At 35.5% G+C, this 15,730-nt stretch overlaps 5 protein-coding genes across 6 annotated transcripts in view; 2 read left to right on the top strand and 3 right to left on the bottom strand.

The window, feature by feature from the left end:
- Positions 1 to 5: 5 nt before the first annotated feature.
- On the bottom strand, positions 6 to 2,632 carry EMB1692 (Ubiquitin carboxyl-terminal hydrolase family protein). Of its 2 annotated transcripts, XM_021436238.1 has the most exons (2): positions 851 to 2,632; positions 6 to 124 (listed from the first exon to the last, which is right to left on the bottom strand). In XM_021436238.1, coding segments are annotated over exons 1-2 (1,452 nt in total). In that variant the 5' UTR covers positions 2,302 to 2,632; the 3' UTR covers positions 6 to 123. The 2 variants fall into 2 exon arrangements, with proteins under 2 accessions (XP_021291913.1, XP_021291912.1); XM_021436237.1 differs by lacking the exon at positions 6 to 124 and having other exon boundaries at positions 786 to 2,632.
- A 463-nt stretch (positions 2,633 to 3,095) lies between these two features.
- LOC110422364 (uncharacterized) lies at positions 3,096 to 7,240 on the bottom strand. The gene is given in 4 exon segments (XM_021436245.2): positions 3,096 to 3,278; positions 5,136 to 5,324; positions 5,327 to 5,883; positions 6,664 to 7,240. Coding segments are annotated over 3 exon segments (738 nt in total). The 5' UTR covers positions 6,720 to 7,240; the 3' UTR covers positions 3,096 to 3,278; positions 5,136 to 5,199.
- Positions 7,241 to 7,856: 616 nt separating this feature from the next.
- LOC110422363 (voltage-gated hydrogen channel-like protein) lies at positions 7,857 to 8,720 on the bottom strand. Its single transcript, XM_021436243.1, has one exon. It carries the CDS (start codon positions 8,718 to 8,720, stop codon positions 8,016 to 8,018), a length of 705 nt encoding a protein of 234 aa, XP_021291918.1. The 3' UTR covers positions 7,857 to 8,015.
- Positions 8,721 to 11,042: 2,322 nt separating this feature from the next.
- Positions 11,043 to 13,403, top strand: LOC110422362 (auxin-induced protein PCNT115-like). Its single transcript, XM_021436242.2, has 4 exons — positions 11,043 to 11,462; positions 11,557 to 11,729; positions 11,802 to 11,904; positions 12,914 to 13,403. The coding sequence occupies exons 1-4, from the start codon at positions 11,043 to 11,045 to the stop codon at positions 13,250 to 13,252; spliced, it is 1,035 nt and encodes a 344-aa protein (XP_021291917.1). The 3' UTR covers positions 13,253 to 13,403.
- A 393-nt stretch (positions 13,404 to 13,796) lies between these two features.
- LOC110422287 (putative aldo-keto reductase 2) overlaps positions 13,797 to 15,730 on the top strand; it is a 2,462-nt gene continuing 528 nt past the window's right edge. Inside the window, exons 1-4 of the mRNA XM_021436146.1 lie at positions 13,797 to 14,349; positions 14,458 to 14,630; positions 14,722 to 14,824; positions 15,521 to 15,730. The exon at positions 15,521 to 15,730 is cut by the window's right edge and continues 528 nt beyond it. Of these exons, the coding sequence (XP_021291821.1) occupies positions 13,930 to 14,349; positions 14,458 to 14,630; positions 14,722 to 14,824; positions 15,521 to 15,730 (906 nt within the window). The 5' untranslated portion in view covers positions 13,797 to 13,929. The remainder of the gene's footprint in view (positions 14,350 to 14,457; positions 14,631 to 14,721; positions 14,825 to 15,520) is intronic.

The raw sequence follows: 15,730 nt of genomic DNA on the forward strand, positions 1-15,730 counted from the left end.
GGGCCATTTCAATGTGGAGCATGTTGATGATGTTGTGTTGCTGGCTCATGGCAAAATGCTTCTCTGCCGTACGATGAACCTTGATGCGCTCGGATGAGATATCTTATGGTTACATCTACACCGTCTATATTATTATATTTTTGGTGTTAATTTATTAATATAATGAGATGCAAAAGTATCTTACTCACCAACAATCTAATTATTACTCACAAACGTAAAAGTCATAATGTTATTATCTTAATTATATAGTCAATCATCATATGGATCAACAGTCTAATTATCATCTCTATTTATATAGTCAATTAATTGAAATTGCAAATAATTCTAATCATTAGAATTTTCCTTCAAGATTAATTTAAATACAAATGTAGTGACATAAAATTTGAACAAACTATAAGATAAAAGGTTGCATGGCATAGACAACAACCAAAATATAACTACATTAATTTAACCTTTTAAGTCAAAATCAAGACATTATCTATAAGTAACTTCTCAAGTTTCACAAATAATAATGATAAATATGTGAGCTTATATTCTTTTCAAAGACATATTTTACTTATGTCTCTTATGGTTTCAATTTTTCCTATTTGTTTAATAAAATTATCAAAATACTTAGTCTATCTATTCATATTTAAAGATATTTTTGTAATTTTAAAAGATAAAATTAAAAGTCTAACTTCTTATAAGAATAGAAATTATTCATATGATATTAATTAGAAAAAAAAATATATCCAGAATGTATTAATTGAGAAAAAAGAAACCACAAAATATCATGTAAACATAAACACGAAAAATGTAATTTATACTTTAAATTATAATATGTACATTTTACACAATCATTCATCATTACCAAGGTTCTGAATCTCCACCCTCATCACCAGAATTCTTATAGGAAGCAAGGGAAACATCAGCAGTCCAAAACTCTCCATTTCCCCCATTAACAGACAACTCATTACTTTCATTACTGTCATCATCAAAATCATAATCCAGGTCCGAATCTTCAGAGTCAAACAAATCCTCAAAACCATCATCATAATAAGCATCTTCATCATTTTCATTGTCGTCATAGTCACCAACAATGACGCTGTTAATGCTAGCCTTCCTCCTTTCACGTCTCATCCTTTTTCCTTCTGCAACTAATGCCATGAGTTGATCTCGTATCACCATGCTTTCATCTTTTTCTAAAAGTACACCTTTGTCATCAAAGCCCTCCACTAAGAACACAGAATCCCTCAACCCTTTCAAACTCACATAGAACAACTCCGGGTGCCTCACAATCATTGCCCTCAACTTATTTGGTAGCCCAAACTCTTTCCTGAAATGTGTCAAGTGGTCTATTAATGTCCTCTTCTCAACCATCATCCCCAACACCTCTCTCACCACCCCACAAGCTCTCTTCTCAGCCTCAATGGATGGCTTTGCAAAGTCTTCTGCAGATGTACTATAAGGACAAGCATCAGGCAATTCATTAAACTTCATCAAAAACTCCCGATGATGTCTCTTTAAATTCAACCCTCTCCGAAGTCTTAGTTGCTTAAACTTCAAAGGCCTATCTACAATCAACCCACGGTTCACTTGAGGAAACTTTAACGGAACAGCCAACTCAGGGTCCCAACTCACAAGCTCAAGTGCCCTACCATACGAGGTATCTACAATCTTAAACTTATCTGGATGATCATTACAAAGACGGGACCTGAAATTAGGAGATAAACCAAGATGTGGACCAAGGTGAACAAGCTTAGACAAAAGAATACGTCGATGGGAGGAAAGCATGAGGAGTTTTTGTAACTTGTTTGCCAAGAAACCCGACATAGCTGACTTAAGGTTCAATTCTTGCATAGCAAGAGATTGAGCAGCCGGGGTTAAACGAACACAGAGTTGGTATCCTGATTTAGTAGCATTAAGAGGAGTAGGCGGCATGGGGATAGTAAAGAGATCGAAAATCGTGGGGTAACGATGGATCATGGAGAGGATGGAACGAGGCTTGTGGATGGAAAGGTAAGAGCGGCATTTGGAGAGAATATGTATCGGAATGAAGTGTTTTGGTTTGGAAAGCAACAGAGTTTTCAGCTTTTGGATAAAACGGATTTTGTTTTGTTTTACTACATGTTTGTCTAGTGAAGCACTACGAACGATTTTGATAGAAGAACACGAAACTGAAATAGATGAATTTCGGGGTTTATTACAAACGGTTTGATAGCTCTTTCTAGCTTTTCTAAGGGGAAAGCAAGATGGGTTTGCCGCTGGTAGGAAGTTTGAGCTTAGCAAACTGTCTTTCTGGCAAGAGACAGAGAGCAACATGGTCGGTCGCGTAATTTGATCAGGATGCTAGTAAGCTGAAGTCAAGGCTAAGGAAGAATAACTGAAGTTCGTTCAGGCGTAAAATCAAACATGATGACAGCACCGTGGTTGGCTCAGACAGGATAGCTGCTGAACTAGGAATATCCCATCAGAAGCTATAGGAAATCAATGCTCGGGCAAAGAAAAATCGAAGCAAAAATCAGAAACCAAATGACATGAGAATGGCTTAGCTCAGGCAAACCGAATATACCTAAGCGGAAAACACGGGCATGTAAGAAGACAAGCAAATGAAAGTGCAAAGTAGATAAGCTAGGCAAAGTAGATAAGCTAGGCAAAGTAGGAAGTAGGAAAGCTGCTTTGTCCACCCATTGACTGTCTTCCCTTGTTTTGACTCTTCTTTTTCGGCCTTTGGGCTTGGGGCCCTGCCCTCCTCATTTATTTTGTTTAAGAAACTATTGTTTTTCTGATGTAAGAAAGATAAAATGAATATAAAATTTATAAATGTCATTAAATAAATAAAATTTCAAATGATGAAATAATAATATAATTTATGTGTTTTGCAATATATATTATTTTGAAAGGAAGTATTTATTTTCAATTTTAATAGATTCAAACTGAATTAAAGTGAGATTTTAAAAATGTAAAAGTAATTTATACTTTATATATATATATATATATATATAAAGAGGAATTGAAAGGTATACATGGATTACATATTGCCTAGAAAACTACAAAAACTGCTATTACTCCAAAACTATTTGATAAAAGATTGACAGATTCCCTTGTGTCTGTGACATCTGCTGCAGTTCTTATGAGCTTACACCACTCAACATTTCTTTTGAAGTACTTCAAATAGCTTGAAGCTGCCCATCCTTGCATTCTGATACCAGGAGACAAGATATGACTTTGTTCTGAGAGAAGCTAGAAGGGTCATCAGCTAACCTCAAATTCGACTCAGATTGCCTGCTGCCTGGCGCCTGCCAAAAAAAAAAAGAGAATGCATATCTTTATTCAACCTGAAAACTACAGCAGTTGCAGAAATCTAAATTCTTTTGTGTGTGTAACATTCTTATCTTGTACACAGCTATTCTGAGATGGCAAAATTATCATAAGGTTCTGTGGCCACTTTCCTAGCATGCTGCTGATTAGTAGTGAACATGCATAAAATCATGGTTAACTGTTGAGAAAAAAGGTCTGAGCACAGAAAATAAGAAATGACTTGATTATTTTTTCTTAAAAAAATAATGAATACCATTTAAAATCTTGATTGTTAGTTCTAATTGCATCACCTGACTAGTCCAGTCTTATGAAAAGAATATTAAATTCATCTATCAAATTATTGCTGAATATCTTATGTTCTTTCATTTTTCATTCCCATCTTCCAGAGATGAGAAGCAGTAAATGGAATTAGACGATAAAAATAAGTAGACAGTACTCCTTCATTTTTCATAGCAGCTTTATTCAAACTAGTTATAACATCTATGTTACCCCTTGAATAAAATTTCAAATATCACTCCTGCTATGCTAAATAAGACCATGATTCAACAACAATCATTACAAATCAGATACTAAAAATTTAGCAGATTATGCTATTCACTAACAAGTAAAGAAAGTGCACCAAGCAGATAGAAGTTTCTAAATCCACTAAGAATAACCAATAATCCCAGGGACCCTTTTTTTCTTCATCAGCGGTTAACATGAGAATGGTCAAATTTGCGCAAGTAACAAAACAATACTTTGGCATTCTTCATTTCTAGTGCTACAAGTATCTATCATGGGTTCAGAAGGGAAAATTGAAGGGGACTAAGTAACATTTCAAAACTTTTAACTGTTTCTTAGCGGAGGATATTTGCAGATATAAACTGCACCACTTACTAGAAGGAAAAAACATGAAAAGTAAATTTACATATTTAATCAGCAAAAGTATAGAGATGAGGACAGATAACATGTTTCCTGAAAAAGTGTGAAACATATGTTTTTAAAACACCTTTTTTTACCAGTGTAATAGCTGATATGAAGAAATAAGCAGTCAGACCATGATTTATTTTTTGTGAAAGCTGTCAGTTTTTTGTGTTTGTAAATGAATTCGCCTAGTGTCTATATTGTTAACTGTATAATTGGGAGTAGATTTGGCAATCTTATGAATTCATATATCATTAGTAGATTTTTCTGCACAATGCCAATTTAGTGTATGCTCATATAACATAAATCTATCACGATGATGAATGCATATTGAAAAAGGGCACTTCATCTGTATCAGAGAACCAGAACATATGATCTGATCTTTTTGGTTTCCCCTAATCAATAGGGCCATAGAAATTGGTATCGGATCATATTAGGACAATGATTAAACAAAACAAGGCCAGATCATGAAGATGTAAAATATGATATTTTTGGATTACATCGGAAGTCCAAAATATAAAAGAAAGCATGCAACCAAAGTATAAAAGAAACAAAGTGGAAAATTGCAAGAAATAATGAGATGTTGAAATCTAATACAGATATTGAATATGCAAGGACCTTAGGGTCAATATCTTGCCAAAATGCAATGCATACTCTGAGTGTACTGCTATGCTTATCAAGACTACCTATCCATCCTCCTCTTTTTACCCTTCCCCCTCTTAACATCCCAAAGGAACAAGATCACTGGAGTGACCCCCGAACATGAGAAGAATAATTACTTCAATCGGGAAAACAAAGCAGTTTTCTTTTCAATATAACCTAGATTTATAGAAATGATTTCAGGGTTTATTATTTTAGAAAGCTCTCAGAATACAACTAGCATATTCACAATTAGCCTAAATTATAGCAGGAAAATAAAGCAGAAAATGTACCTTGAATTTTGTAATCACTTTAATTAATGTTCATGACTTGGATGTGCATCCACCAACTTAATCTTTAGTACCCTAATCTCTTTGCTAGAAAATTGTCACTATTGGCTTCATCATCATCCTCAACATGTGCCATCAGTCTGCTTCTTTCATCCCTATCATTAGCAAGGTTTATTGAGCTGCATCTAATTTATAGAGATCCTCCAAAGTACAAGGCTTTGCTTTCGCTAAAATATCCAACATTGATCGTTTCTTTTGTCTCCCCTTATATTTTCTTTGCTTATGTCTCAACCTCTTGGAAGAAAGTGTATTGGTTCTTGGATAAACATTGAGGTCAGAACCTTCTATGGAACTTGATTGTCGTTTTAGTGGAGCTATGACATTGGAAGTGTAATCAGAACTTAAGTTGCTTTCATCTTTATGCTTACTACTATCATCCAGATGAGATTTAAGTAAGTCATGGCAGGGGGCCTTCAATAACACCTCATCATAGAAAGAATTACACTCATCTTTGATCAATTTCTCCTGCACAACAATATCTCTCACTTTATTTTCAAAGGAAACATTCTCTTTATTCTGTTGAGAACACATCAAACCTACAGTTTCTTTTGTTGTTCGAATAGCTGGATTACATGGTTCAAAGGGTGGCAACACGTTGTTAATACCATACTTTAGACAGATATGCAAGTGCTTCTGCTGAAATGGCCAACAAAGAAAGACATCTTTCCTCCTAGTAGCCCCAACAAACTGTCTGTAAAACAAAATGTTAAATAGAATTGAGATGCTAATTTCTTTAATATAGAAAGAAAAGAAATCAGCATTTTATATCATTGAAATATTAACTTAAAATTCTAAATTAAAATTTGTTATCATGCACTGCCGCTGAAGGGAAAAACATCATTACACAACTGTGAGGAATAATACAAGAGGTAAAGTACATAATCCTAAAAATCATATGCAAAACTTAGAACAATACATGGTTCAAAACATAAAAACCCCACTTCTGGAATTGAAGAATTATAGAACAGAGTTCATCAGCAGTGAGAAAAGTTAAATATTTTTTATCAAGATGGGTAACCTAATCAAATATTTCATTTCCTTTAAAACAACATTTGACTGGAAAATTAACGTCTGGTGCAAAACCACTCTTTTAAAACAAAGTGCAGAAAGCTTGCCGATTTCATTTACTGGATATGCTGCTATATAAACCCCAATTGTTATCTTTAAGAACAAAACAAAAGAATGAAAGTAATTTTCAAGAATAGTCTAAAGAAAAATGAAATGGACAAGGCAGAAACAAAACTAGGTGAACCTTTGATACTGCTAATTTGGAAAAACACTATCCATATGCATAAAATGGAAGAATAGAAAAAGCTACATAACCAAGATATAATGTACATGTAGTAAGCTGAAGTTCAAAGGAAATGCGAGGCAAAAATTCCAAAGCTACATCTGTAATTAACTACCATGCAATAACGATATAAAGCAAAGATATAAATCATATTAAAGCATGGTAAAAATGGGAAATCACCTTATGGAAAATGGGTTAGTAACTGCTTCACCATTGACATATCTATCACAGCCCATTTTGCTCCGAAGAAAATGCTGACAAACCGTAAGTTGAGAAACAACAACAAACACAGTTTGGATAACTCAACGAGGATCAAAACAGGAGCGAACCCAGTTTAAATTATAGTCCCAGAAGTCATCTTGAAGATAAACACGGCCGAAAAGTACATAAAATTATGAGCTTTATGCCAATAGTTGAAGACCTAAGAGGGTTAAGAAAGCGAAAACGGAAGCAGAGGATGAAAAAAAAAGGGAAATTTTGGCAAAATGGGTTGAGAAAGAAGACGTTGAAGAAGATGATTAGAAGAGAAATGGATGGCAAAGTATAAATAGAAAGAAGATGGAGTAGGAATGAAAACAGCAGGCTTTAGCAGAAGGAGAAGATGATGAGCTGGAGCAACACCTTTATATCAAAGGAGGGTTTTAATGTAAAATGGGGGAAGAATTATTCATGGTGAAATCCAAGAGTAAGATTTGTTTAGAGAGAAAGATACAGTAGTGATTTCTTAGTTTTGCTCAAGAACAATATGGCGATTCGCCTAGACATAGATAGGGAACAGGGAAGTTGAAGCTGGAGAGGCACTTCCTTAAAAATTCTAACATTAATTGAGAAAATTAAGAAAATTTTTAAGTATTATTAGTAAAATCTTTAAATACAAATTTTACAGTAATATAAAATTATTTGTTATAGCACTGAGAATAGAATATCAAATAAAGATTTTGATATAAAAATTTTAAGTTTTTAATATAAATTATTATATATTGATAAAAATAGTTTTCGATTTCTCTCACTTTACAAAAATTATTAAATAAATCATTCTTATAAATATAAATTTTCGACCTATAAAATGCCCTTACATAATGAAATTATGTCAATTTCTCTCATTTCATATTATATTTATAAAATCACTCTTTGATGTTCATTCTTTATATAAAATTTAATTTGCTTATTTTTCACTTAAAATATGATACTATGATTTTTTATTATTAATTCTTTTTTATAATAACTTTTGATTAAATAAAAAGTGATCATAGTATAAAAATGACAACTAAATAATAGGCTAAGCACCCCAAGCCACTTTGGTATATATATGATAATTTGAGATTGCTATTCCAAGACAAATTCTAACAAAGGAAAAATAATGGTAGAAACGTTATAGAACGAGTTAATTATTGAAAAATAAATTAAAATCAATAAATAAAATGTTTTTAATAGAAAAATAGCTGAAGTGTGTGTGTGTATATATATATATATATATATATATATATATTTATATACACACTTTTGTTCAGGACATTGGACTCTGATCGCAATCATGCCTGCCTATATTCATCCAGTTCTTTCTCTAGCGTCTCTATTATCTGATCCTTTTGGGCAATGGTCTCCAAAAGCCTTGTATTCTCCTCTCGGAGTGCCTCGAACTGGCAAACGATCCCTTCAATCTGTGCTTCAATGGCCTCATCACTCAACTCCATGGCACTTTCTACCACCCTCACGACACGCCACAAACTCACAATCACAAGCAAACCTCCTCCTTTCCTCTCCAATAATGCCTCCAAAAGCAATGCCCCGACAACAACTATGCCATCGACAAGATAGCCTGGCCGTCTAAAGAAGGCACTGCCAAGCCCCACAGCAAGAGCCACTGACTTGGCAGAAAGCAGCGCCAGGATGGAAATTCCTACCCAATGGTACCAAGCTTTTTCGATGTTAGTACTACTGCTTTTGGGTGAACAGGAAAGTACAGTCGAGGATAGTTCAAGAATGGTGAGGACTAGGTCCAGAAGAAGCAATGATATTGCAACAATGCGAAGTTGGGTTGATTCTAAGAATTTGGCCAAGTGAGTTCTCCAGGGTGCTCTGCTTGATGACACTACTAGTTCTGATCTTGGGTTGAAAACGTGTTGCCATCTCTGCCTTTTGTACCAGCTTTTGATGAGATTTTGGATAGATATTTCAACAGATTCAATGGAGACTGATTGAGGAGAGGGGCCATGGGTGCAATTAGTTGGGTTCATTTCTTGGAACTTAAGTGTTTGGGGGGTACATCATAAAACCTGTTAATTATATAATTTGGTGGAAGAAGAAGAACAATGAAGATATATGCTTGCATCAAAGGCACGTGAAACGCAAGTAAGCTTTGAAGAATTGCATGCTTTAGGGTCACGTTGATAGTCACTTAACTGTTATGTATTTGATCATTGAAGATAAAGCGTCAAGCAAATCCCAGTGTGGCAAAGTACACATAGCCTCCAACGTCACCGCCTGATGACTCCATCAAAATTCAAAGCCCAAATGGCAGCCAATGATCTGTAAAAGATGCGTCTAAGTATCATAAACCTTCACTTTGTAAGCTTTGGATGCTCACACTACCAACCAATCCAATTTCTCAACATTGCATGCCTGTTTGAATTTATTTGCAACCGAAACTCTTTTCTTTACACCTCATTAATCATTTTTCTTGAAATTTCCATTATTCCTTTCATTTTGATTATCAGATTAAAGATGTTAAAGATAATTCATATTTTACCAAAAGTTCGTGACGCTTTTACATGACCTCAAGCCCATAAAACATATTGAATATAGACTTGATGTATTGTTTCTGGCTATGCAGTGCAGACATGTTGGTATAAGTTATTTAGGTGAGGTTAATTAATTATGTCCTTTTCACACATTAATACTTTGTATTTAAACAATCTTACAATCTTCCCACAAGCTCCTTACTTTCTTTCTTTCCTTTTTTTTTTCTAAGAAAAAAAGCAAGATGTTATGCACCCAGTCCAGCAGAGATACAAAGTGCTGGTGCAAGTCTGTAGCGGAGAACATTAGCAGGAGACTTGTTATGGCAGATTAAAACCTGCAGGCGTGTTCTAACACTTAACAGCAATTCAAAACATCAGGGAAATGAACCCAGTAAGCTGAAATCATTTGCAAGCCCCTCTCACTACGGTAAAGCACTAGCACACAGTGCTGGACTCGGAACACAGCCACCTAACAGCCACAAAGCCAGCTCTAAACACGGACAAATGATCAAGCATGTTCCATCACCACGAAGCACGTCAGACAAGTTGGGACAATAGCAATAATTTACTCAATCCTTACCTAGTCTGGATATGCAAGTAAGTATTTACAGTATTTTTTTTTTTTGCCATCATACATAAAATTTGATACAAAGCAAATTACGAATTAAGTGTAATGATGTTATTCCAATGGGCCTTAATTAAATTATACATGAATGATGATAGGTTACATCCCTAATTATTGTTTTTATTCTTTTACTTTTTCTTTAATTTTTTTATTGAAACTCCAAATAAAAAAATTACTTAATCTCTAAAAACAAATTGAGTCAAAAAGTGCATATCTCATAATAGTTATGAATTCGAAATATAATTTTAATTTAAAATCACTTATTGTCAAAATAGATAAATAAATACATCAGTTATTGAATTAAATACTTTTAAATATATAAAAACTTTTTTAAAAAATAAGTTAGTGAGAGACCGTTGTTATAATCGAATTAAATAAATTTTTACTCACAAAATAATATTGACAAAAAGAAATAAAAAACAATACCCAATGATTAATGTTTAGCCTGCTAACCTTGCATTGATTTGGAAGACAATGGCCATAGCATTTTGGCCATTCACATAATTGATTCCAAGTCGTTGCATTTGTTTTCTATCTAATAAGAATATAATTGCCGAAATTATTATCTGCAAGTAACAAAATCAGATGACATTCAACTACTTTATATTTGCTTCACAAGTCACAATAATTAATCCTTTCAACTTAACATATCCTGGTCTGTAAAACTCAACAGAAATTCATATTAACACTAGCATATTAAATTTGCCATTTTTTCCATTAATGAAACCCGAACGTACATTTATGAGACATCACTTGTGATTCCTTCTATAGAATTCATTTATGAACGTCCTTCAAAGGTGCAGAGGGCTTAGAAGTTGAGTCCATTTCCTGCTCCCTCGATTCTCCGTGCTTTGCAATAACTATTTCAGTGCCTGCAGTTACTATTTCTTAACTATGTCGTACTATTTGTCTACTTTACCGGCAAAAGGATTCAAAGAACAAGAACAAAGAAATGAAAAGTTTCCACAAAACATAGGTACCAACGTCTTTCGGTTTCTGAGACATGATAGCATCGGCAATTCCGTCGGTTTCATAGTTTCCCTGTTATTTACGTCACCTTCCTTACCTTCCAATGATACTGGTATAAATTTTCCACAAGTTGCTCAACTCCACACTTCCTGGAACAGTTCCCCAGCTTCAGCTATTCACTCTAATTAACAGTTATTCGGCAGCCAAATTTCGATTGAAAAACAATGGCAACAACAAAAGTTGGGAGGATCAAGCTGGGTTCTCAAGGCCTGGAAGTATCAGCTCAAGGTCTTGGCTGCATGGGGATGTCTGCAATTTACGGTCCTCCAAAGCCTGAAGCTGACATGGTGGCTCTCATCCATCATGCTATCAACTCTGGGGTTACCCTTCTTGACACCTCTGATGTTTATGGTCCCCATACTAATGAAATCCTTCTTGGCAAGGCATTGAAAGATGGTGTCAGAAACAGAGTTGAGTTGGCGACTAAATTTGGTATTCACTTAACTGAAGGCCAGAGGGAAATCCGTGGTGACCCTGCTTACGTGAGAGCGGCTTGTGAGGGTAGCTTGAAGCGTCTTGGTGTGGATTGTATTGATCTTTATTACCAGCATCGTATTGACACCAGGGTGCCTATTGAAGTCACGGTTTGTTTTGTCTTTTGTTTTTTGTTCCGTCTCTAGTTGTTTTTCTTTTAAAGAAAAATGAGAGTTCTTGATTTTTGTATTGATTGATACCCAGATAGGAGAACTAAAGAAGCTAGTTGAAGAAGGTAAAGTAAAGTACATTGGTTTATCTGAGGCTTCTGCTTCAACCATTAGAAGGGCACATGCTGTTCATCCAATAACTGCAGTGCAGTTGGAGTGGTCATTGTGGTCCAGGGATGTTGAGGAAGAAATAGTTCCTACTTGCAGGTTAGTTATTTTTGAATAATCGGTAATTGCTAACCCTAATGTCATGTCATCTTTTCCCTTCTAATTTCTCAGGGAACTTGGGATTGGGATTGTTGCTTACAGTCCTCTGGGGAGGGGATTCTTGTCATCAGGGCCTAAAATGGTGGAAACTTTGTCTAATGATGACTTCAGAAAGGTTTGTAGTTATTTTACAGTCGCAATTGTGCACTAGAAATAACTGTCAGTTACTTTAAGGCATATCAAAATTTATTGCGCGAAACTTGATCTATAATTTTTTTTTTGTTGGTGACAAAAGTGTTCCTCAATTTCTAGAGAAAATCTACATCAATACAGGCATAAAGAAACATTAGATGTCTTAGATTCGACAGCTAAGTTGCTCTGCTAGATTTTCCTCTTTGTTAGCCTACTCTGAAATAGAGATCTTCCGCCTGAATGTCAAGCTTCAAACTCCCCACAAAGGATATTCTTCTCCCAAATATGGAAAACAAATTGGGCGGTAATCGTCATTGTACTTCTTTCTGGCACAAGGTTAACTACCTTTATGTCCTAATTTGCCTGTAGCACAGTCCTCCCCTTTAGTTACCTAAATGCTCTCTTGTGGTCAATTTATCAATATCATGAAGGTGAAGTTTCTACTATGGCAATAGTTTTACAACTGTCAAAAGCATCTTTCAATTTTTCAAATAAAAACTTAGGTGAAGCTTGTATATCTACTTACTTCATCTGAGATGTGGCATGTGTCATCAATGACAGTACACCTGCAACATGTATTTGGAAATTTTGTGTCTAACTTCTTCGAACTTAATTACCAAGTGATGTTTAAATTAGGTAATGAGCAATTGTCGTAATTTCAAAAAAGTAAAGTTAATGACCGGCACTACTTGTTTAAGACTTAGTATTGCATGGAAATCAGTTTGAAAAAGTGCATTTAGCCTTGTATTGAAATCAAACAGCATCATTTCAAGATAAAATACAAGATCGTTTCTGTTCTTGGGCAATTAAACAAAATGAGGTCTATTTGGACAACAAACTATGGCATGAGCTGAGAACTAAATCTTGAAATTAAATTAGCTAAAAACAACTTGAATTCCAAATTTGTACCATTTGCAGGAACTAATGCCCTGCTGCTGATTGTCTTTTTGTTTGATGACACAATCATTATAATGGATATTCATTTATGGCAGTATCTACCAAGGTTCCAACCTGAAAATCTCAAGCATAATGAACGCCTCTATGAGCAAGTTAATAAGATAGCAGCAAGAAAGGAATGCACCCCATCACAGCTTGCATTGGCCTGGATCCATCACCAAGGGAATGATGTCTGTTCCATTCCTGGAACCACCAAAATCGAAAACTTCAATCAGAACATTGCAGCTTTGGCCTTGAAACTAACACCTGAAGAGATGGCTGAGCTAGAATCCATTGCTTCAGCAGATGCCGTGAAGGGAGACAGATATACTGGAACTTTCGCTACCTACCATGAATCTGAAACTCCTCCCTTGTCTTCTGGACAACCCGTATGAGGATTCAGGGCCTTCCATTCACTCACCACATTGATACAATTTTCATCATGAGCTATCGACCTAGCTAATGTAATTCCAGAGTGATGTGCTTCAAATTTTTGTGAGTTCTCTACTTTATGTTCAGAAAATAAAGTGTTATATTGGAAGTATCATAGGTCCCGTGGTGATAGATGGCAGCCTTGATTGTCGTTATCTAAGTTTGTCATGTTGAGATTGTCCACATAAAAGAAAGTCTGATGTAAAAATGGGAGCTTTTTTTACCATTTCCTTTTCCAATGTCATCAAAACAATAATCAGACAAATTCACATATTTAATAAGGGAGCAAAGTATAATATTCTAGATGCATTACCCTCTTTCCAAATCCCTCATTTTCTAATCCGTCGGCTAACTTGTAAAATAATTCTTCCCAACTCTTTTGTACCATTCAAAAAGAATATTAAGAAAGAAAATATTGTTCCACAGTCAAATGTACCGTGGGCTCTTACTCCTTTCGAGACATTATGACATTGGCCCTTATGTCATCGGTTTCAATTTTTCCTCTTTTGTACAGTCTCCCTCAACTTTCCACCTACTACTTAACTGTTAACACCGTACCGCGACTTCCTCGACACAACACTGGTTGGAACTCTGCTGTCAGCAGCAACTTCAGGTAGCTATTCACTCTCGCCTGCAAAACATGGCAACTGCAAAAGTTGGGAGGATCAAGTTGGGTTCTCAAGGCCTGGAAGTGTCAGCTCAAGGCCTTGGCTGCATGGGGATGTCAGCTTTCTATGGTCCTCCAAAGCCTGAAGCAGACATGATCGCTCTCATCCACCACGCAATCAGCTCTGGGGTTACCCTTCTTGATACCTCTGATGTTTATGGTCCCCACACCAATGAAATCCTCCTTGGCAAGGCCTTGAAAGATGGTTTCAGAGACAAAGTTGAATTGGCTACTAAGTTTGGTGTAGACAATACTGAAGGCAAGGGGGAAATCCGCGGTGACCCTGCTTACGTGAGGGCGGCCTGTGAAGGTAGCTTGAAGCGTCTTGGTGTGGATTGTATCGATCTTTATTATCAGCATCGGATTGATACCAGGGTTCCCATTGAAGTCACGGTTTGTTTTAGTCTTGTTTTCGGCCCACTGCCTTTTTCTTTGTCATGATCTAGTTAAAATGAGAATTCTTGATCTTTTTTTTGATTGTTGCCCTTTTCCATTTCTCAGATGGGAGAACTTAAGAAGCTAGTTGAAGAAGGTAAGGTAAAGTACATAGGTCTATCTGAGGCTTCTGCTTCGACAATTAGGAGGGCACATGCTGTTCACCCAATAACTGCTGTACAGTTGGAGTGGTCTTTGTGGACTAGAGATGCTGAGGCCCACATCATTCCAACTTGCAGGTTACTTATCCATAAGACTAATAATTCTTTTTTTAAAAAAAATTAGTGACTTAGAAATCTTATTCTAGTGTGATTCCTTTTCATTTCTTAGAGAACTTGGAATTGGGGTTGTTGCTTACAGTCCTTTGGGGAGAGGATTCTTTTCATCAGGGCCTAAAATTGTGGAAACTTTGTCCAATGATGACCGCAGAAAGGTTTGTAGCTATTTTTCACAATTGCATTATTTTTCCTAGGAAATACTAATCATCTGATCAAATGTTTTATGGATGATGGATTTTCTTAATCATGAAATGTGATCAATACTTGCATAAAAAAGTTTAGTAGTTTACAGAAATGACAAGAATTTTTTTTATATCTGACGGTTAAATATTTTTAATGCTGAAGTTGTACCAAAACATTTCCTCTTGTTAACTATCCATATGAAGACCTCCCGATTTAGTCTATAAGTGCTTCAATGCTAGCAATCTTTTTCTTTCTAAGTTGGTGGGACTTACATGTGAATTGGGTTTATTTACATGTTGGTGTGTACTGTCTCTGTGTATATTCTCCAACTGTGCACTTGGGTAAGGGTAGACTAGTTAAGAATCCAAATTTGAGTATGTTCATAACCTGTTCCCCTTCTCTTTCAAAACTTATTTTCAAAATGTAAAAACATGTTGGGTAGTAATCTTCTTTATCTTCCTCATAATAACAGAGGGCTAACTATACCTTTATGTCCTAGTTTGCCTCTAATATGGCCCTTTCCCTTGAGTTATGCAAGTGTGTCATGTGATTCATTGATTAAATGTTTTGAATCAACAAATCTGCATTAGTGACAGAAAATGTTTTGTTGCTGATTACCTTTATCTTTTATGACACAATTATTTGAAATGAATATTCAACTGTGACAGTCAATGCCAAGGTTCCAACCTGAAAATTTGGAGCATAACCAACGCTTGTATGAGCGAGTTAACGAGATAGCAGCGAAGAAGGGGTGCACCCCATCACAGCTTGCATTGGCTTGGGTCCATCACCAAGGGAATGATGTCTGTCCCATTCCTGGAACCACCAAAATTGAAAACTTCAATCAGAACGTTGGAGCTTTGTCCGTAAAATTAACA

Source organism: Theobroma umbraticum, unplaced genomic scaffold (genome assembly GCF_002168275.2).
Source record: "Theobroma umbraticum cultivar Fairchild unplaced genomic scaffold, ASM216827v3 scaffold_130.0, whole genome shotgun sequence".
NCBI lineage: Eukaryota > Viridiplantae > Streptophyta > Magnoliopsida > Malvales > Malvaceae > Theobroma > Theobroma umbraticum.

Coding starts and splice junctions, on each gene's coding strand:
- EMB1692 (XM_021436237.1), bottom strand. CDS start 2,301: ATGTTGCTCTCTGTCTCTTGCCAGAAAGACAGTTTGCTAAGCTCAAAC.
- LOC110422363 (XM_021436243.1), bottom strand. CDS start 8,720: ATGAACCCAACTAATTGCACCCATGGCCCCTCTCCTCAATCAGTCTCC.
- LOC110422362 (XM_021436242.2), top strand. CDS start 11,043: ATGGCAACAACAAAAGTTGGGAGGATCAAGCTGGGTTCTCAAGGCCTG. Junction 11,730..11,801: donor GAAATAGTTCCTACTTGCAG/GTTAGTTATTTT, acceptor CTAATTTCTCAG/GGAACTTGGGATTGGGATTG. Junction 11,905..12,913: donor CTAATGATGACTTCAGAAAG/GTTTGTAGTTAT, acceptor CATTTATGGCAG/TATCTACCAAGGTTCCAACC.